Source organism: Corvus cornix, chromosome 9 (genome assembly GCF_000738735.6).
Source record: "Corvus cornix cornix isolate S_Up_H32 chromosome 9, ASM73873v5, whole genome shotgun sequence".
Taxonomy (NCBI): Eukaryota; Metazoa; Chordata; class Aves; order Passeriformes; family Corvidae; genus Corvus; species Corvus cornix.
Window position 1 is genome coordinate 2,706,802 of NC_046339.1, and position 20,520 is coordinate 2,727,321.

The 20,520-nt window shown below is 41.2% G+C and overlaps 1 protein-coding gene across 1 annotated transcript in view; it reads right to left on the reverse strand.

Annotated features, from left to right (window-relative positions):
* The window catches only part of SI (sucrase-isomaltase), a 43,176-nt gene extending 26,573 nt beyond the window's left edge, over positions 1-16,603 (reverse strand). Inside the window, exons 1-17 of the mRNA XM_020584444.2 lie at positions 16,368-16,603; positions 14,890-15,010; positions 13,532-13,605; positions 9,293-9,413; positions 9,104-9,213; positions 8,287-8,438; positions 6,824-6,995; positions 5,405-5,504; positions 4,666-4,778; positions 4,008-4,133; positions 3,415-3,546; positions 3,135-3,254; positions 2,429-2,542; positions 2,119-2,203; positions 1,403-1,520; positions 860-1,031; positions 157-273 (exon numbers count right to left, since the gene is read on the reverse strand). Of these exons, the coding sequence (XP_020440033.2) occupies positions 157-273; positions 860-1,031; positions 1,403-1,520; positions 2,119-2,203; positions 2,429-2,542; positions 3,135-3,254; positions 3,415-3,546; positions 4,008-4,133; positions 4,666-4,778; positions 5,405-5,504; positions 6,824-6,995; positions 8,287-8,438; positions 9,104-9,213; positions 9,293-9,413; positions 13,532-13,605; positions 14,890-15,010 (1,947 nt within the window). The 5' untranslated portion in view covers positions 16,368-16,603. The remainder of the gene's footprint in view (positions 1-156; positions 274-859; positions 1,032-1,402; positions 1,521-2,118; positions 2,204-2,428; positions 2,543-3,134; positions 3,255-3,414; positions 3,547-4,007; positions 4,134-4,665; positions 4,779-5,404; positions 5,505-6,823; positions 6,996-8,286; positions 8,439-9,103; positions 9,214-9,292; positions 9,414-13,531; positions 13,606-14,889; positions 15,011-16,367) is intronic.
* Positions 16,604-20,520: the final 3,917 nt, after the last annotated feature.

A 20,520-nucleotide genomic window follows, 5' to 3' on the forward strand; every position in this document is an offset into this window, starting at 1 on the left:
AGTGTATTCTCAATTAACCCTTACAAAAGCAAACCTCTCATATTTCATAAAGACAGTTCTGTTTTCAAACTCAGTGAGAGTGATGATTAGAAGTGATATTAAAGGAAATGTGTAACACAGTACACAAAGTAATTTTTAACAGAAAGCACAACTTACTATGGCATCTATAGCATTGTGGTTCCTGGAGAATGGGTAAAATGCTCCCACCTGCATCCATCGTCTGCAAAGTTCCTCTGTGGTGTCGCCACCAAAACCACAAATATCTGCTCCAATCTTTAAAACAAAATTTAAAAAAAAAACAGAATTCATTGGATGTACAGTGTTCTGCACCTCAAAATCTACAACACATTTGTACCTTTCTCCTTCCAAATCCAGCTATGCTGTCCAAAAAATTAAACTGACACCCTGCTAACACCACCCATCATTCTGCTTCTTCCAAATCTTTACCTTCTTGTTTGGTGATAATATGCACAGAACGGGAAAAAAGCTTCAAAGCCGTTCAAATTTAAACCATAAAAAGGAATTTGGCTGTTTCCCTTCTAAATGGATGTCTCTAATTTGAAATGATAAGAAAACCAGGAAGTGTTTCACATCCCTCACTAGTGTTTAAAAATTACTAAAATAAGAGGTGGATTGGGATATAAAAGAGAATAAGTTTGTTACCCACATTTATGTCACCACAGCCACAAAAATGAAAATAAATGGCCTAAATCAAAAATCGACAATTGAAAAGAAATGTTCAAAGGAGATTCCTAAAAAGGGTTCATTTTGAGGTGACAATGTAAGTGGTTATTTAGAGAGTGCTTGGTCAGATAATCTGTTATCTGTTTTGAAAGGATGGCACAAACTGATGTCCTACATAAGGAATTCCAAAGAGGTTAAACTCCAGCATTCCAGGGATTGCCCATCTCAGGTGATCCCACGTTGCTGCATTATCCCCCAGCCAGTGTCCTGAGTGCTTTCCCGATCCCGCAAAAGTAGACCTCGAAATGAGGAAGCTTCTCTTTCCAGGAAAGACCTCCTCAATGGCTCTGAAAAGTAAATGAGACTGGAATTACACAGAGGAACAGACAACTCAGACATCGATAATTCTGTACGAAGCTTTATACTGATTTGCACTGATTATTCATCCCAGGAATGGGGACCTCTTTGCAGCTGTATTTTAGCAAAGTTCAAGATATTCATTTGAAATAATCTTTTTACACAGCTCTGACAACCAATTTGTGGCTTTTCCTGCCAACTCCAGGCTCTGGATTTTGCCTTGGCTAAATTGGCTCAAGTATAACGCAGTGTTTTCCAGGAATCTCATTCCTTTAGGAGTCAAGTCTCATGGTACTTTGGAAAATGCAGGTCATGCACTGCTCCAAAACCTTTCTGCAGGATTTTAGGATGCTTTCCTTACTTTTTACTGGATAAGATCATGGAATATCCATAAAGATTGTGGACATCATACTGCTTCCCCCAGTTCTGCACTGCGTCCATGCAAATTGTCTTGGAATACAAGAGTCTGTCAAGAATATCTTGAAGAAAGGAATACAAATAGCACTGTTAAGGTACATTTTTATTATTAATATTTCCAATCTTTAATGCTTATGATATCCAAGCCCCTTTTTCCTCTTTATTTTTGCACTCAGGCAGTTTAATTACTCCAGACCCAAAATGCTGCTCTTGGCTGTTGGTTTGGTTCATCTTTGCTCTGTGAAACCCCCACTCCTGAGCTTTGCACCCATGCGAGGAACTGAGAACTGTGCTCTGAATTCCTGAATCACCACCTGACAACACGCTGGCAAAGGTTACTTAAACTACTATTAATACAAACCATGAACTCTGTTTTAGTTCTGCAAATATCTCAAAAACTACTGACAGTGCAAGAGGATCGTTACGTCATCAGACATAATTAATGTAATGACAAATATCCAGTAGTTATTTGGCAAGAGAAAAGAGGCAGTCCTATAAACCACACCTGAAGTAAACAAATATAAGCAGATCAATATTTTCCATCAACAGGAATGTCCAACCCCCACCCATAAGAACTACACTAAAATCACGTTGTATCCTTGAAGGCAGTTAAAATTTTATTTGGTATTTTATTGTTCTGATAAAAGCAGCTGGACTTACGGGGAGTGTAAGGAGGGTAGTTTAACTCATTCTGTGCACAACCACCTTTTGAGCCTTGAACAAAGTTGCACACTTCATTCATATCCTGGGAAGGAAAGATGCAGGATGTAATAAAGTTACCTTAATTCCTTTTTTCTAAAAAAAGTCTTCCATTCTATTCTGTCATCCTTTAAGGAATTATTAGTAGCTATTCTTCAACATCTGCTTTCTGATATCAAAAATACCGTCCAATCCAATAAAAACTTAATGTAATAAACATCTGCTATCATCAATATTTTAAAAATAGAAATGAAAATTGTGAATTACTCACAATCCAGAGCCCATCATAGGGCACAGTGTCATGGAACAATTTGCACTCGTTCACCCACCAGCTCGTGCATTCAGGGTTGGTGAAGTCTGGGAACACAGTTTCCCCTGGCCACACCTGGAATATTCAAAGGGAAACGATTAATACACTTTGAGCAAGAATAAAAAGAGTTTATAGAATCATAGATCTGCTCAGGTGGGACACAGAAAGAGGAGTCTAACTTTGGGTTTTTCAATTCTTTTTCTTGTAAGGAACCATGCACAGCTGAGAAAATTCTCAATAGAAGTTAAGAATATAAATTAAAAGGATAATGGGAGGTCAGGATCTTCAGTAGCTACTGGAAATAAATAGGAGCTGGCTGATGAAATGTCCCTTGAGCCTTCAAATCACACTTTAATGTAAAAAAATTTTAGTGTTAATATAAACAAAATGCAGGGCTAATGTGAACAAATGTGATTTTAATTGCAATTTTAATTCTATTTTTCTTTTAAAAACCTAAAATTTTAAAAAATATTAATTTGAATGTAAGATTAATGAAAAATACTGTTTTAATGGAAAAAATGGAAAAAAAGTTTAAAAAGTTTGAGAATTCATTCCATCTACAAGAGACCTTACACACTTTTCTGTCACTGGTAGATAGGTCCCCTGAGCTAAATTAAATCCTAACAGGGACAACAGATCAGGTCCCAGTGTGTGGAACCACGATTACCTCCCCAAGCAGTGCTGTTACTCCATCTGATTCATTAATCCAGACTTTTCTCTGCGTTCCCCTGACGTAGCTTCCATAGGAACTTCCATCAACCAGATTTTGGGTGCTAATGGCAGGATCCTAAAGAAATCAGAAAGCAACAAAGAAAAGAAGAAATCAGGATATGCCATCAATTATTACAGGCTATACGTGCAATAATTACATAGAATAAGAATAATAATAAATAAATAACTGTAATGAAAGTGTTTACAAGGGAAAAAATGAGTAATTAAATGCTTACCAATATGATGACATATTTTTGTCCATAGTCATGCAAATAAGCTGCAAATTCAGGGAGATTTTTGAAGTTCACTTTGTCATAAGTAAAATCTTTCCTTTCCTCCATATAATCAATGTCAATGACTTGGGTATCCTGAAAGAGAAGGGAGTTCAGCTTTTCCAGGAGAAGTGTTAGGTAAAGATTTTTATTAGTCCATTTTCTTCCCAAATATTAGCTTAATATCAGGGTATTCTTATTCTGTTGAAGACACCAGGTTCATATCCCCCAAAAATCTAATTTTAAAAGTTAATTGTACTTTGCCTATGACTGTCAATTAAGAACAATATATGGTTCCATACCTGTCCACAGATAATAAAAAAAATGTTCCATGAGAAGAAAAATGGATAGAGTTGGAAAGAATAAAAGACAAATTATTACAGTAAAGTGTTTGAATAAATCTTACTGCAGTTCACCCCTCCCCCATCCCATGCTCTGGTAATGGGTCTAACATCAAAATGTACAAAAACATTTGACACCACACATTTCCTAATCCAAACTGATGGAGAATGAACCGGGGGCAGGATCTCTGTGTCCTTCCCTAATCCCATACTCACGTAGGGCAGCCCGATGGCCCTGTTCCTCTCCACAACTTCCTTCACCTCATCCAGGGAGCTGTAACCATAGCGGCTGAGCTGGAATCCCAGGCTCCAGTAGGAGGGCAGTGCTGGCAGTCCCACGAGCTGCGAGGGGACAGCAAAAATCCCACGTGCTGTTGGACACCTTGTGTCAACTCATCCCCTTTCCCTGCATCCACATTCCCCAAATCTGCTCGAATAATGCACACTAAATGAGCAGCCCGACTCAAAATACAATATTTTTCCCCATTATTTCTTTATTTTAGGAATTACCAGTGTTTTGGGACAATGCCTGTTCTTTAAAGTGCCACTGGAACCTAAAGACACCCAGTGATATCTTATGATCATAAAATCCAGACAGCCTATAAACACACTCTCTATCCCGTAACATAGCCATAGGAACAGGAATTTGTCCTTATGGCAGGAGCAAGGAAACATAAATTATTCTAGAGACCACCTGCAGCTCTAATGATTATGGTGTAAATTACAGATTAATGAATGTTGGAGCTCTTGCGCCTCGAGCATGGTCGCCTCTCCAGCACCCAGAGAAAAAATATTATAAATAAAATATTATAAAATAAATCCCAAGCACTTAAAAAAAGTCTTTTCAATGCATAATCCCAGTAGGTGAAGGTACCTTCAGGTACTCCTGGACTACTTGCTCTGGAGTGTTCCCCAGGAAGATGTAGAAATCCAGGATGCCCCCGATGGTTCTGTAGGTCACAGCTGGAGCAGGCTGCACCACAAACTCTGCCAGACAAGAGTGCACAAAAACAGTTCTGAAGGACAGGAAATTCTAAAATAACTTTGCCGTTTTCTAATTGATAATCAGAGAGTTTACTGAAGTAAAAACCACAAAATGCCTAAGGAACACAAACTTTTAACTGAACAAAGAGGGGGAAATCAGACAACTCTTTATGTGCCCCTATTTCCATTCCTTTACATGCTGTAGAGAAGAGAATCAGAAGAAATCCAACAGTTCAACCTTTTATCTTTTAAGTTTGGGTACAACTTTCCAGCCTCAAGACATGCAGAGCTCTGTAAATATAAATATGCTTATCAGAAGGGACTAAAGGACATTTACTTCCAAGTGTTGTTCACTACAAATTTAACCCTTTCTTCCAGTTCAGACCTGTACAGACTTTGGATCAGTTGCTGACCCTCAGATTTCCATCAAAATCCTCCAGTTAACTGGGAGCTACCCACTGCTTGTACTGTGTATGTGAAATATTATTAAACACAGAGTAATGATGCCTCAGATATTGGGGGTGTTTTTAAGAAGGGACATCTACATCAGCTCAGTTTTGATCACAGTCTCACAGATTTCAAAAGAATTTTAACTGCACTGCTCAGAGCCACAGAGAAAGGTTTCTTACCCATGGCATTGCTGTTCATCAGGAAAACACCAAAGGAGGCTCCAGTGTCATCTTCCAAACACAGGAAGAAAGTCTGGGCTCCATATAAGTTATCCATTGCCTAAAATAATGGAGGGAACAGGCAAGCTGGTTAAAAGCTAACAACAGGATCTGCTCTGGAATATTTCAAAATATATCATGGGTAGAACTTGAAACGTCTCAAAATAGAACAAACTACAAAAATTTAAGTCCTGACACTTCCCTGTTTCATATGTTCTGGTTTTCCTGGCGTTATTCTCCTTTATTTTCCATTAAAACAAGAGTTTCCTCAATAAATAGATAACAGATCTGATGGATCTCCAGGAGAGCTGGCAGATATTGCAGCTCTATTTCTGGAGAATAAATGTGCTCATCAAGGAGAACTTGAGAGGTGCTTCCATCCCCTTTCACCATAGATTAGATTTTACATCTAATCTATATTTCTATTCATCCTGCAAGGCAATAATTTTGATGTCTAATCTAAGGAAATATTGCTGCTTTTTCATTTCCTTGCTAATATTTTTCTTTAATTCCTTTCTGTTGCTATTATTAGCAATAAAACCCCTTAGAGCTGTTAACAATTGTTGCAAGAGTTGTGCTTTTTCTCCTGAAGAAGCAAATTCAGTTCAAATGAACAAGGAGCAGAACATGAGCAATTTGCAACCAGCCTAACTTAGTTCACTGTTACTTTCTCTTAATGAGTCTACATTCAGTGGAGCCATTGCGTTGAGCTATCTTCAAACCAGAGGAAAGAGTGAGAAGGAATCTCAAGGCCATGGGTACAAATTCCAGATTATTAATTAACTACATCCAGTCATCTCACCCTCAGGTTTCTGTCAGTACAGTTCCCACTGCTGTGGAACAAAAGTTCTCTCTCAAAGCAGGGAATTACTTTATGAAGCTGATGTAATGGTGAAAGTAATCTTAACAGTTATCAAAAAATGGGTGCCATAGAAATTGTTTCATACAGGGACAGCCAGAAAAATTCTAGAAACAAGTAACAGCTGACAGACATATTTTGTCTTGGAAAGAGACACCTGTTAAGGAGAATTTTTCCATAATTTGAGCTTCAAGGATGTTGCTGAATCAGCCTGTGCCATGTGAACTGAACCCTGCACACAGCAATGCATTAAGACATATTGTTATATATTAGTATGTTATTTATTCTGATTATCACTGGAAGCTGCAGACTCATCTGTTAAGGTTTATCCATTGGTTTTCCACTGCACACCAACACAAAAAATCAGGGAGCATCCATCCGTACCACGGAGCTTTCGGTAACAACATGCAGTGCCTGAAAGATCTTTAGGGAAAACTCAGTGGATACAGGAATGTGTTCACTGCCCGAGAGGTTTGGGTTCCAGAACTGCAAAGAACGAGGGGAAAGAACCCCAAACTTACTGCAGAGGGGGCAGTGTCCCTGCTGAAAATAGGCCAGGTTTTCCAGTTGACATCGTGCCTGTACTGTTTGTGCACGTGCTCCCCCACGCCGTAGATGTTGCTGCTGGGCAGTTTGATGGAGAGCTGCAGGAACTGGTCAGAGTACTGCAGGGGGCCAATGGTTGTGTCAAACCTGGTGAAAAAAAGCAAAAAAAAGGGGAAAAAGAAGAGTTTTACAAAGAATTGTTGCGAGAACTCTTTCTGCTCCTTTTAGCTGGGGCTGGATGGCAGAGTCAAGTCTCCACCCAGATCTTTCAAGTTTTCTTCCAACTGTTGATGGAATCAGAACTCTCCTTCGGGGCCTCAGGTGGAAAAAATGATGATGGAAGGTCGCAGACTTTATCAGAATAATCAGGATTTTGGTAATGAACTGTTGTAACACATTGGTCCCTGCTTGTCCTTTTATAAAGATGTCTCTCTTTTGTTGGGCTCTTTTAAGGGTGGGGGAAAATCAGTGATCTTGTGCAAACAGATTTATCAGGTATTTACTCTGAGGGGCTGCTCTTATCCCATGGTAGCAACAGCTTCCTTTGAGATCCTCAAACTCAAAGTCCAACATCACTGTCATTTTTTTTTAGAGAACCAAAAGCAAACACATTTATGAAATTAAGCAAAGGCCTAAGGAAAATTTTCCAGAGACAATATCCCAGAGAATTGTTTCAACATGGTCCCACAGGTGTCTTACCCACCTCCCTGTACCTGTTTCATCAGTCAGGCACTGCTGACTGCCAAGTCCATCCTCTGTGCCCTCTATAATTGCAAATCAATCATTACAGAGGATTCCAGGCAAGAAAACAATGCTAAGAAGAGCAAAAAGTAACCCTTAATTAATTAAACTCGAAGCCTTGCTAATCCACATGGCCCAGCCCCTTCATCCTGGCACTTCCCCTCTCTGAGGGCACTTGGGCACCTGTGGGTCAGTAGGTTTGGTTTATTTATTTAGTTTTAGAATGTAAATGGGATGAGAGAATTCAGTGTTCAAGTTCATTAAATAGTTTACACACAGCCTTGCACGATCAGCTGTCCTTGGATATCACAGGTCTAAAGGGCAGCCTGGTTTTGGTGATTCAGGCCCTCAGCACAGGTGAGACAAAAGGTGCAATGAGGACTTTTCCCACGTGGTTTGAAGCATTGGCAAAGAGTCCCTCAGATAATAAAAGTTCCTCCAATTGACAGGACAAAGTAGCTGTGGAGATTTCCCCAGCACTAGGGGAAAGTGATCAGAGAGCCACACCTGAAACCTTTCAGACAGAGCTCACAGACTTTGTTCCCAAAGGCACCCCGAGAGTCCTTGAGGGACATCCACCAGCCAAAAGAAGAGAAGCAGACTCTGTGTCCAAGAGGACACCTCACAGGTGGCATCCCCAGCTTTCACAGAGCCCCAGTGACATCTGTGGCCCCGAGGGAGCCCCACCACGACTTACAGCACTTTGCCATTGCTCGCTCTGGTCACCACGATGCCGAAGGGTTCCTGCTTCAGCTCCACCTTGTAGTTGAGGCCGGTGGCCGCGGACCCCGTGAACGGCCGCACGTGCTCGTGAGGGACCTCGAATCTTTGTGAGTTGGGGTCAGTGATCTGCACATTTTTACAAAACACAAGTGTTGGGCCTTCGCAAATTGATCCCTAATGCAAATCTTTTACAGCATTTACACATAGTTCTCACTCAGGTATTTCCACCCTTACCCCAGTCTCCTCTTTCTTTTATTGTTATTCACTTCCAAGTTTAATTACTCACTTTCAGCCATTTTCCTCAGAATATTTGACTCTGTGTTTCCCTGCCTCACCAGGAGCCCACCACAGCACAAAGTCTCCCACAGAAGGTTTTCAATCCTATAAACCCCTGATACCCCACATCCACGGCACAGAGTCCTGAGCTTTCCAGAGAAAACACAAATCTGGAAAAGCTGATGTTGTGTGTCAAAATGATTGAGAGATGTGACTGGGCCATAAATAAAAAGTAAGTAAATACATTTATCCCCCAAATCTTCCTGGGATGAGGACAAATGGTAGATAATAGAAAAGCTGAGCTTTACAAAGGTCTCAGTGACTTTTCAAGCAGAATTCCCACTGTGCCAAGTGCCTGTTAACCTGAGGCACTGCAACAGCAGGAAGGACAGCAAAAGGGCTTCAGTGGGAATCATGAGAGTGCTCCAGAGGCATCAATCCTACATTCCCTGCACAGGCAACCTCACATCTTGCAGAGAAAATGGACCTTGAAGCAGAACAGGGCACGCACTGACCTTGAATCGGAAGCGATTGGGTGTCTGATACTCTCCTGTGAGCAGCACCGTGTGGATGTCGTTCCCGAAGAGGGAAGGGGATGGCAGCCTTTTCAACGTGGCCTCAAATCCTTGGGAGACAAGCACAAGGTGTTGTGTGGAATGGGACATCAGGGGGTGGGAACTGGGGGAACCCAGCCCAGAGCTTACCTGCCTGGGTGGATTTCTGGGAGCCCTGCACTTTGTAGCCGTGTTTGGGGGAGAAGAAGCACCAGGGCACACTGGTGTCGCTCTGGGGGCTCCAGCAGCAGCCACGGAGGGAGCAGGTGCTCTGAGCAAGGACAGGAGGGGCACAGATCAGCTGGGCTTACACAAATAAATCCATACTAAACCAGCTAAAGTGCACACGGAGTGCATTTCACCCCAAACACCAGAAACCTTCACAATCTCTGCACTCAGGTCAAGTCCTTCTTTGAAAAACTCTGTAAGTGAACTCAGTGGCACAGAACTCACAAAAGAGGATTTTTTTCTGGATTCAGAGTAAACTTGCTTATTAGATGTACATTCTGAAAACCACAAGATCCACAGGTAAAATGGACACTTCAAAAGAATTATCGAACCATTTGAGCTGTGACAGATGCAGCAGAGTCTGGCCAAAAGTCACGCCCTGGAGAGGGGCTGAAATTTATATCTAATAAATATTTATATATACATAATTGAACACTGTGTATAATATCTACATCTTAATGTGATTTTTTTTAGTATCAGAAATACTCCAATCGTTTCTACAAAACCTCGAATTGAGACAAATCAATTTTTTTAAAAAAAATAAGCCTATTGTTTCAAGCCTCTCTCTCAGTGTAGTGGGACCAACCTTTACACTCCCATTCACTAGAAAGCTGAAATTCCCTTGCTTTGCTGTTGGGAATTAACTTGCTCACGTGCTCTGTGTGTGAGGTTTATGTTTGGAGATAAGATTTGGGCAATTTATCACTAAGTTTCTCTCCTTTAAAACCCCATTCATTACTTAGGGCAAAGGGCAGTGGTAGAACAACCACTCTCACTGAGGGTGAAGGGCAATGTCCATCAGTGATCTCAGGTATCCAAATCCAACAGGGACACCTTCAAAACCTCACTTTCCACCTATCCGCTACCAGAAGCTCTTTCTGCCTTCATCTGATTGTGCTCAAATGCTTTTGGTGTTTGTGATAAATATCTAAAATTTTCTGCAGCTTGAAATAGGTGGACACAACCCAAAAGCTTCATTGCTGCTGTCCTTGTTTTGGGGTTAGAGAGCCCAACCCGGTTAATGCAGCTCAAGTTATTTTCAGAGGCTCTGAACAGATAAAAGATAAGGCAGCTCCAGCCCAACAATCAGGCAGGTGCTGAAGGAAGCACTGAGGGAGCTCACAAAGCCACCGCCTTGGGGAGTGTCTGCGCATTTATTTGATAGTGGTTTTACAGAGCACAGAAATGGCTCAGAATCACCCAAAATAAACCCCAGATTCACCAAACAGGTAAATATGTGTCTGTTTGTAATGGATTTATCCCATCAGAAAAACATTTGCTGTCATTTCCATCAGGTTCCAAGTGACAAACGGTTGGAGGAGAGATGTAGGGACGCATTTTCCCTCCTTTGATACACAAAGAGACGTAAGCCCTTTGTAACGCTGGGAAAAACCCAGGCTCACTTCCCACCTTCCCAGATGCCACCAGGAGAACTCCCTATTTCCCCTTTAAAAACTATTGCAAAGGAGAGGAAGCACCAAGCCCTCCAAGGCTGCAGAGATCACAGCTTCATTCCCTGACTTCATTTCCTTCATATATAGGGGAATATCCTAAATGTACAAGAACAGTTACTACCTCCATCCTCTTATCCCTCCCTAGACCAGTGATCATCCCATAAAAAGCAGAATAACTTGAACTGATTTTCCTAGAACCTGGCAGTTCAAGCATCCACATTCCCAGCTTCCTAAGCACCTTTTTCTTTTCCCCAGCCATTTCTCATGAATAGTTCTCGGCCATTTTCAGCAGCTACTTCACAGTCCAGTGATACTTTTCCAGCTGGATCTTATCCAGGCAGATTTCTATTTTGGTGGCCTATTGAGCTTTCTGCACAAGGAAGTAGACACAGGAGTTCAGGATTGGTTAGGCCTGGCACAGTGAAAGGAGCAGAGTTCACCAGAGACACTGGGGAGCCTGTTGTAAAAGCAATCATCTGCTATAAATAAAGATGTGATCCCAGCCTGTGAGCTGTAAAAGCAGCACAATAGGAAAGCCAACACCCAGGAAAGCCAAAGCTTAATTGGGAACAACCCTAGATACAAGGAAACCGTTTCCACTGGGGCACAGCATGAACTGAGCACCAAGGACTCAAAGAGCTTGGCCATGTGCTGAACTAAAATGTGCTGTTCTGTGCATCCACACAGCCCTCTACCAGCAGGGTAGTTTGGGAAGAAAAGCACAAAACCCAAAATCAAACCAACAATGCCCCTTTCCATGAGCTGGCAGAGGTGTCAGCCTGGCCTGCATGAGCTCTGCTCAGAGGAATTCATGTTTTACTGGTGTGTTCTGCCTGTCTGATCAGACCTCCCGGCAATGTTCCACAGCAGTGAACAGTTACTAAATACCTTCCTTCTTTCAGCATCTCTATCTTCACCAACCATATGATCAGATAGGAAGAAAAGAAGAAAGAAAATAAACAGCTATTTTTCTTTCTCTTAATTTTTTCCTCCCTTCCTCTTCTTTTTTTCTTTCTTTCCTCCTGTTTTTTTTTTTTTTTTCCCCTTTCATTTTCTTTCTTCTATTTTCTGCAATCCTACTCATTTTCTGGCTCCATCCTGGACATCTTCAGTGACTCAGGAAATCAAGGCAGACACTAAACGTTCCAGATCAGCTTAGGTGAATCCTAATTTTCCGTGCTGCTCTTTATTCTGAAAACCATTAACACAAACCACTGCAGAAGAGTGATGCAGGTACCTGTGGTTTCACAGGTTGCTGCGTTTGTGTGGCCTGACACACCCAAATCACTTCCAGGAAAAATGTACACAGGAGTGAAGGGAACCACTGAGATGGGACCCTGCACCTCACAGCACAGAGTAAAGGTGATATTTATCTCTAATCCTGTGAAATCTGCTGCCTGGTCTTCACTAATATTCAGGAATCATTTCTTTTACCCCAAATTCCAGATCTGGCACCCTCAGTGTTGCAATCTGCACCTACTCTTCTGCTGGGAGCTATGATTTGATTGTTTTCAATTCCTTCCTGCCTCCAGCCTTGCAGCTGCAAGCAGAGCACCCCGGGTTCCCTCCCTGCTTGAGGGGTGCAGCCCGTAACACAGGGTGACTGCTTCAAAGGCAGTAATTACAGATTTAAATGATCTGCATGGCTTCTCCTGCAGTGCTGTGCCTGTTCCTGGGGCAGGGAAGGAACCTGAGGAGTCGAGGAACAGGCTGTGATTTGAACTTTTCCTAACCTGTCCCCTGTAGCACTTTATTGAACTACAAATCATAACAGAACCCGTGGCATGAGAGGCTTTAACAACGGCCAGCTCTGGAATTAGATGGGAAGTCCCTCAGAGGTTCAGACAGCTGGTGAACAATTTTTATACCTCTGTGAATGACAGAAGTAACCCACACTGGTTTTTTTCTCCTTAGCTGCCTGTCCCCAAATCAAAGAAGGATGTCAGGCATCCACCAGAAAACAAGAAAATCCATAATAAAGATGAATAATAATAATAATAATTAAAATAATAATAGTGTTTCCAGGCTAACTATTACAGAAAGGTTCTCAAAGTGGAAGCACTGAAAAGTAAAGAGCATCATAAAATCATGGAATGGTTTGGGTTGGAAGGGACCTCAGAGCTCATCTCATTCTACCCCTGCCACGGGTAGGGAACCTTCCACCATCCCAGGTTGCTCCAAGCCTCATCCAGCCTCAGGTGATGCTTTTCACCGGGAATTTTATCTCAGAGATTCTTCAGCCAAAAGGTCTTTTCCATACTCTGCTCTCTCAGACACCCCAACCAGGGGAGGAAGACACTGGGATCCAAACTGGGTCCGAAAGGAAACTCTGACCACGTCTTGTACATTCTAAAATTGCACATCTCAGTAAAGCCCATCATTTCTGCATTATTATAAATGCCAGTTTTTGACCATCACACCAAATGAAACTGTTCAGAAAAAGTTGTTAAAAACCAAGAGTGACTTTTTTAACTGCTTGATGTCTGACCAATTTTGTTGCCACCTCTCCCCAAATCAGACCCTCTGTCCATGGGCTGAAGTGGTGGTAGAGGAGTTGAACTCCCCTGCAGATGTTGGGGAAATCACAGATTTTAAAAATATAAGAAAATACCTGATCTAGTAGAGACAAATTACATTTTCATAAACACACAAGGAGGTTTTATGGGATGAAACCTGTTTTCTATTATTTTCCAGAATGTTTCCAGACCTGTGTTGCCAATTGATCCGGGATGCAGTCGATTCTCTCTGCTACTGGTATCTCCTGACATTGTGGGTAAAAGTCTGTCAAGGAAATAAAGGAATGGGTTATTACCAGCATCCCTAAACTGCAGGAATAACTTGATTCCCTCTGAACTCAGCACGTGCTTCTGCTGGCTGCCTCTCACCAGCTGGAACCCCTGAAACAACATGGGTTCAAATCACAATAAACCATTGCTTCTGTGACTTACTCTTACCTTTGGAACATGGTGCACAACTATCTCAAACGTGACACCTTCACCTCAAAGCTTTTGAGCATGTGGGTGATATTGATAACTTTATTTCATTAGTCCACTTTTCAGTGACTCCTGTGGGCCAACAGGCTCTGCTTTACGTGAAAATATGTGCAAAACTATAAATTGGAAGAACTTTATTTTCTTACACTCCTTCCCCAGAGCCACAGTTTCCCACAGGAGCTGTGGGAGCATCAGGGAAAAGCACCTCAAAGCTCCATTAAGATGCTCCTTTAGATTTCAGGTTTGTGGGACTGAATTTAGCATGGGCAGCTTTAGCTGATTAAAGGGAGCACTGAAGGTTACTTTATGTATTTGGGAACATTGTTTATGTCTGGAACACGGACTGTGAAGTGCAGGGATGTGCCCTGGGCTCAGATGGACACGCTCCCCCACATTTGCCTCTTTGCATCATCTGCACTTGTGCTTTTTGCTCAGGGAAACTCCTGCTCATGACAGAAACAGGAAAAAATCTGCAGATCTTGGTCTGGATGGGCAGTGTTACTAAAACACCGAGGTGTTTGCTTTGTATAAGCAGTAATTTTTATTTTTCTGCCATTTTCACCTCCAAGCTTTTTTGCTTCAGTCCCTGTGTGTGAATGGAATTACTCACACAAAACAGAGCTGGAAGTAAAACAGGTGCTCTGCATCACATCCCTGGAACACAAGGGGTTTCTGATGTATCAATTAGCAAGAAACACTGTTGGATTTTAGGATTGTAATGTATGTTCCACACAATTTGGCTGCTCTCACAAAAAGAAGGGATCAGAGAAACTGTTTTTTCTCTGTCACCTTGTTTTATACTCAAAAGAAAAATTGAAATTATCTGAGCTCTATGTTCCTAAAGAAAGTCCAGTCACGGGAGGGAGAGATAAAAGCTTTTTCATGACATTAAATCCTGAGTCACACCATTTATTACATTCATGGCTGGTGACTTTGATTGTATCATCCATAGGAAGTTCTGGCCATGATTCACCTTTGGCTAAAGATAAGCACAGAACAGAGACCCTGAGTCAGAGCTGAGCAGATCCTACTCAGGGTTTTTGATCCTCCAGCAGCCGTAGGAAGCACTTACCTGGAGATTTCACTCCGGATTGCCCCGTGGCCAGCAACCCAATGAGGACACAGAGGATCACTACCACCACGGAGAAGAGGATGATCAGGGTGAGCTCCAGCCCACTGAACTTCTTGCCCATCTAGAAATCCAGAAAAACCACCATTGGTAAAAGCAAAACACAAGGAACAGCTATAAATTACATTTCCAATTTATTAAATTAGCAACAATTGTAAATTATTCAGGTTTTAAGCCAGGCCACCTAATCCTGAGGCTTAAATAAAATGCTTCTTAAAGACCGTGTGCAATAAATCTCCAGTCCAGGATAATTCACCCAGTGCAGATTATGAAATTATTACACTGAGAAATTTATTTTGCTTCCTGTAAATCACTTAAACAGAACAATTTACTCCTGAGATTAACCATGGAGTTTCCTATAGGTTACTAAAATTCCTGAAACAGAAAAGAAATTAAATCTTCTTCCCCTTTTTTTTCCTTTTCTTTCATTTTCCCTTAGATCAATCACAAGTCTGTTCTTTCTTACAAGGGAGGAACGTGATTTGTTAAAAATATACCTGAGAAAAGCTCAAATAAACTCTGGGGGCGTGTCCAGGACACGTGGGGAAGGCAAGACAGAGGCACATTGGTCATTTGTACAGTGGGAGAACAGATTGTGTACAAGCTCATGGCACAGTGGTTGCTGCTGAAATCACAACTGAAATATGGGAAATAAGTCACTGGAGTCAGTGCCTTAAAAAGCTGTGGAAAACACGAGGTTTTTCCCAAATTCCTTCTGTATTTTTTTGGTGAGTAAATTGTGCTGAGCCAAGGGGGATGTGCTGGCTAAAAGAACAACTCAGAACCATCACCACTGAACTGTGCACCAGCAATCAAACTGATTAAAACTAATTAAAACTAATCTCAGCAGCCATGTCAATACACACACTGGCAGCTCTCACTGCATTTAACTTGTGGTTAAGAGCACTTAACCTCATAAAACAATCTCAAATACAAAGAAATTGGTGCTGTTTAGTTGAGAAAGTGTGGGAGCACACGTGCATTACACTGGCACATCAGAACACTTTTATATGTTTTAGTGATAACCCACAGGAGTGAAAAATACTTCAGAATAAACTATTTTGTATGTGAAATAACAGTTTAAGCCATTGTATGCTCTTGGTGCCATTTTTAACCCATCAGCCTCCCTCTATCCAAGCCAAAAACCCCCTCTTGCTGTGTTGCCCCAGATGTTATCATACTAAAAGTTAAAAAAACCTAATGGTCATTTATCTGAAAAGTTGATTTCATTCCAATTCTTGTCATGAAAGCCTCCTATCTCATTGAATTTCAGTTCTTTCTTCACATAGTCTCCCTCCAAACCCTAAAGCATTGGAAATAAGTATTTATAATTTATAAATTTAAGTTCTGTTGTATGATGAGCACTCCCCAGCAAGGCAAAGATCTCCAGAACCTTGGAAGCAATAAAACAAATGCCATACCTTAAAGTTTCTGTGGTTCCTTCATCTGCTGCTCCTCACTGTGAAGTCCAGCATCAACCCAGGGGTTTTATGAGCTGCTGTTATCAGTTCTCAGCTGTGTTTGCAAAGCCCTGGGCCAATGGCAGGCACAGCCAGAATTACAGGCAGATTGCAGACACTCTTTGGACTGAACACTGGGATTATTGCAGCCTGGGAATGGCTGGTTAATTAATAATATTTTGTTTAATATGAAGCATCAGATTCTGCAAAGGAGAGATAAACATCCATAAAATGCCAGTCAGCTCATCCAGTTGCATGACTAGGTTTTTTTTTTAATCTCTTCTTTTTCTGTATCTTTGGTACTTTAACCTTCATGGAACTCTCAGATTCTTTGTCTATTATTTCTGCTTTAATCACCACAGGAAGTCATTAAACTTTCCCAAATGAGGGAAAGAGCTGCTGAACTCATTGCAGGGGAGAATCAAATTTATGACCATTAAAATTTTTATTGGAATTAATGATAAAATATGAATCTTAAATCAATATAAACAGATTTCATGGGATACTACTAATAAATGTCAAAAGCAGATGAAAAAGATGAAAGATTAACACAGAAATGTTAAAATTTTATAGCAAAGAGGCTTCAATCATAACCTTAATATGAATCCTTCACACTTAACTGGGTTTTGTCTTTTTCTCACAAATGATAGGTGGGATTTTAACATTAAATCCCTATTTTCCAAAAGCAAGCTTTCAATTCATATTATTGAAGCATTTACAAGTAATTTTTCAATAATAATGAAATGGCTGAGAAGGGCCACTTGTATTTTTTGTACTGCTCATGAATTTATCCCAATTTCTCCTTCCCTCAGCTCTGCCTGTGGAGCCCAGGAATGAGAAATTTGGAATATTTCCTGATGAAGCACAGATAGGATGGGCCCCTTTTCCTCAGTCAGCACTTGAAGGAAAGAAAATCAATGCACATCCAGAGCACTGGGGGTCTCCTGCATCCTTCCTTCCTTCCATCCATCCACCCCCTCAGATCAATGCCACCACTCCCAGAGACTCAGGGAAACAACAGGCAGAGTTTCCAAACCAATCTCAGCCCTCCTTTCCATGGGAACACCCCCCATGTCCAAGTAAACTCTAGAAACATTGCTAAAAATTGCTGAATACTCTGCTTTGTAAGTGTCTATTGAGACAAAAATAATGGTTTAGTGTGGATTATGAGGCTGATAATGGTTAGGGAAGCCTGAGGGGGTTGTTTGATGGATATTTGTTTTCCAAAGCTTATTTATTTCACGTAAGTGTTCCAGGAAAGCTCTGGGCCCAGCACAGCATATTCCGTGGGTCCCATTTAGCAATCTCCCTGCCATCAATAAAACCATTTGCTTAAGTGCTTCTCTGAATTGGTGGTGCCACAAACCTCTGTCATCCATCACCCAGGGAACGCTTTCCCTGCCACTCCAGAGCACAAAAGCAGGGAACACAAAGGTCTCCAGGGAGGGTTTCCCAGCAGGTTTCCCAGCTGAGTGCGTTTTCATTACTCCACAAAGGAGATCGAGCATGGGGCTTTCAGGGCAAGGTGTAATATTGAACTCCAAGGAGGAGGGACAGGGAAGGCTCCTCAGTCAGGGACACTGAGAGGCCGTAAAAACAATGAGAACTCCATTAAAAGAAGAGCTGGAGCAGCGTGGTCTCTGCTGGCTCCTGCTTTGGTTCCCAGGAATTCTGAGCTGATTCCTTTCTGACAAAAAGCTGGGAAGAAGAATTGCTAGAAGCCCAGGGGTACAGGCTAGGCTGGAGAGAATGGCACAGGAAAGCAATCTAGGAAATTAGGTACTCTTAAAAACGTGGTCATTTAAGAAGAGACATTTATCTCTTTGCTTTGAACAGGTCCATTTTTAATTAAATCACACACAACTTGCAAAGCTCCTGAGCTGGGCAGAGTGAGCTCCCTGGTTGTATTAATTCAGTCAGCTGGGATAATATTTGGGGTTTCAGCTAAGGGACCACGCTAGGAAATAGAAATACCTTTTACTTTTTCTACAGTTTCACAAGATGTGTTTTTTCACTGTTTTGGTATCAAATATTTAATATAAGTTACAGTTAAATTTCAGTCCTTCGTTCCTGTAAGAATCTGTTTGCAGTTACCAGTCCAGCCAGGAACATAATTACTATTATGGAAGGACATCTGGCACAGATCCAGTGGGAACACACTCCCCTACTTCCCACATTCCACGTTTGCATGGCTGAACCCACCCTGCAATCCCAATTCTCCCAACTGGGAGCGCTCCAGGGCAGCACTGGTCACATCCAAGCAAGGAAAAAGGTTGAGCTGTTTTCAGAGGTCTGGAGTCTCCTCCAGACATTCAACTGAGCAAGACAAGGAGCTGTGAAGCCTCACCAATGCATTGAAAACAGATTTTCCTCCAATGAGACTCTGGAGAGAATGAATTTGGATTCATCCCATGCTGTGTCATTTTCCCAAAGCACATCACAATTCAAGATCAGATGCTGTGAGCTCCGTCTCAGACAAAAGCAGTTTTCATTTTATAGTAATTGACAACCAAAATATTTTGATTTTGTTTACCAAACAGAGAAATAATTCAGCTGAGTCATTTCATTGCAGTGGGAAAGCAGAACATATTTGAAGTTCATTTTCAAAGTATGTGCAGTTCTTCTGAAAGAAATGCAAATAAACATTGCACAGAAACTATATTTTGAAAGTAAATATGTTTCTTTACGGCTAAACAATGATCTTTATCCTCGTTCCAATACCACTTTTGATCCAACAAAGTACGGCAGAGGTAATGAAAATTAAAATCGAATTTTTATGTGTTATTTATGAATTTTTATGAGGTCAAATTAGACACCAGTGATAATTAGATACCAGTGATCATGAGAATGATCACAAATATAAGAATTCCAGTGGATCTATGGGGTATAGAAAGAGGAATAAATTTTGCGGTTCTCAATGCAAATGAGGAAATGACTTGCTGGGAATCTCTAAAATACAGTAATTACTGCAAGTCAGTGCAGAACACACTGCTCAGGTGATGACTCAGTGGGTAAGACCTGAAATCAGAGGAGAAACATTGTAACAATACTCCCAAAAAACCCCAAACCCTCTCATTCTTATTTTAATCGCTGCTGAACACAGAAAGCACGAAGCGAGAAGGTGTCTGATGTAGAAGGAACAAGTGTCAGGATGGCTTGAACCATAATCATGAATATAAATCACTTGATTATGTCTGAAAATTAATAACTGCTGCTGCTCAAGATAGCAAGGGTAGCTCTTAGCAGAGCCAAGTCTTATGTATTGCCAATATTTATTATCTACCTTCTCAGCTGACAAAGAAATTACGAGATTGCACTAAAAAAAAAGAATATTTTTCCTTTGGCCACTCATGCATAAATATGTGGAAATATCAAAATGTGCCTGACATTATTAATTGATCAAAATCTATCAGCTCCTTTTTGATTTTTGTAAGGTGTACTGGGAGAACATCAGGGATATTCCAAAATGGAAAGTGTCCTACAAGCAAGAGATTTGAACCTGGCATTTGCAGCTGACAATGCTCACTCCAGGATAGAGTTCACTGCCTGGAAATGAAGGGGAAAAGGACAATTAATGTTTGCTTCCAGCTAATTGCTGGCTCCTGATAATGCACCAAGTTGAAAGTGACTCTCAGCTGCATCGTCCCAGCTCTGCTTTGGGCAGAACGGAGAGAAAGGAATTCTTCATTTGCAGTTGGAAGAAAACACCAACCGCAGCAAAGCTAAAAAAAAACCCCAAACAAGCAGAAAGAAATTTAATTCATTAGCAATTATCCTTCCTCCTCAAATACCTGAATTCACAATGCACTGATTTTTCAGACCAAGCCCTCTGTGGGTGCTGGTTTTGGGGTCCTTTTGCTGGGAATGATCCTCAGGTTTTACTCTCAAATCCTTCTTCTCTCAACTTCTTCAGCTTTTTGTGATTTTTTTTTCCATGTCCCTTCCTACCTGGAATGTACCAGAAGAAAGGAATTTTCACTCCTGCTAGCAGACCTAGAAACATCAGAGACATTTTCTGAACGGGGACATATCAAGGTTAATATTCAAGTTAAATTTGAATAAAGTTTTGAATAAAAAAGTGGGTATTGCTTCCTATGGAACCTAATTGGTGAAA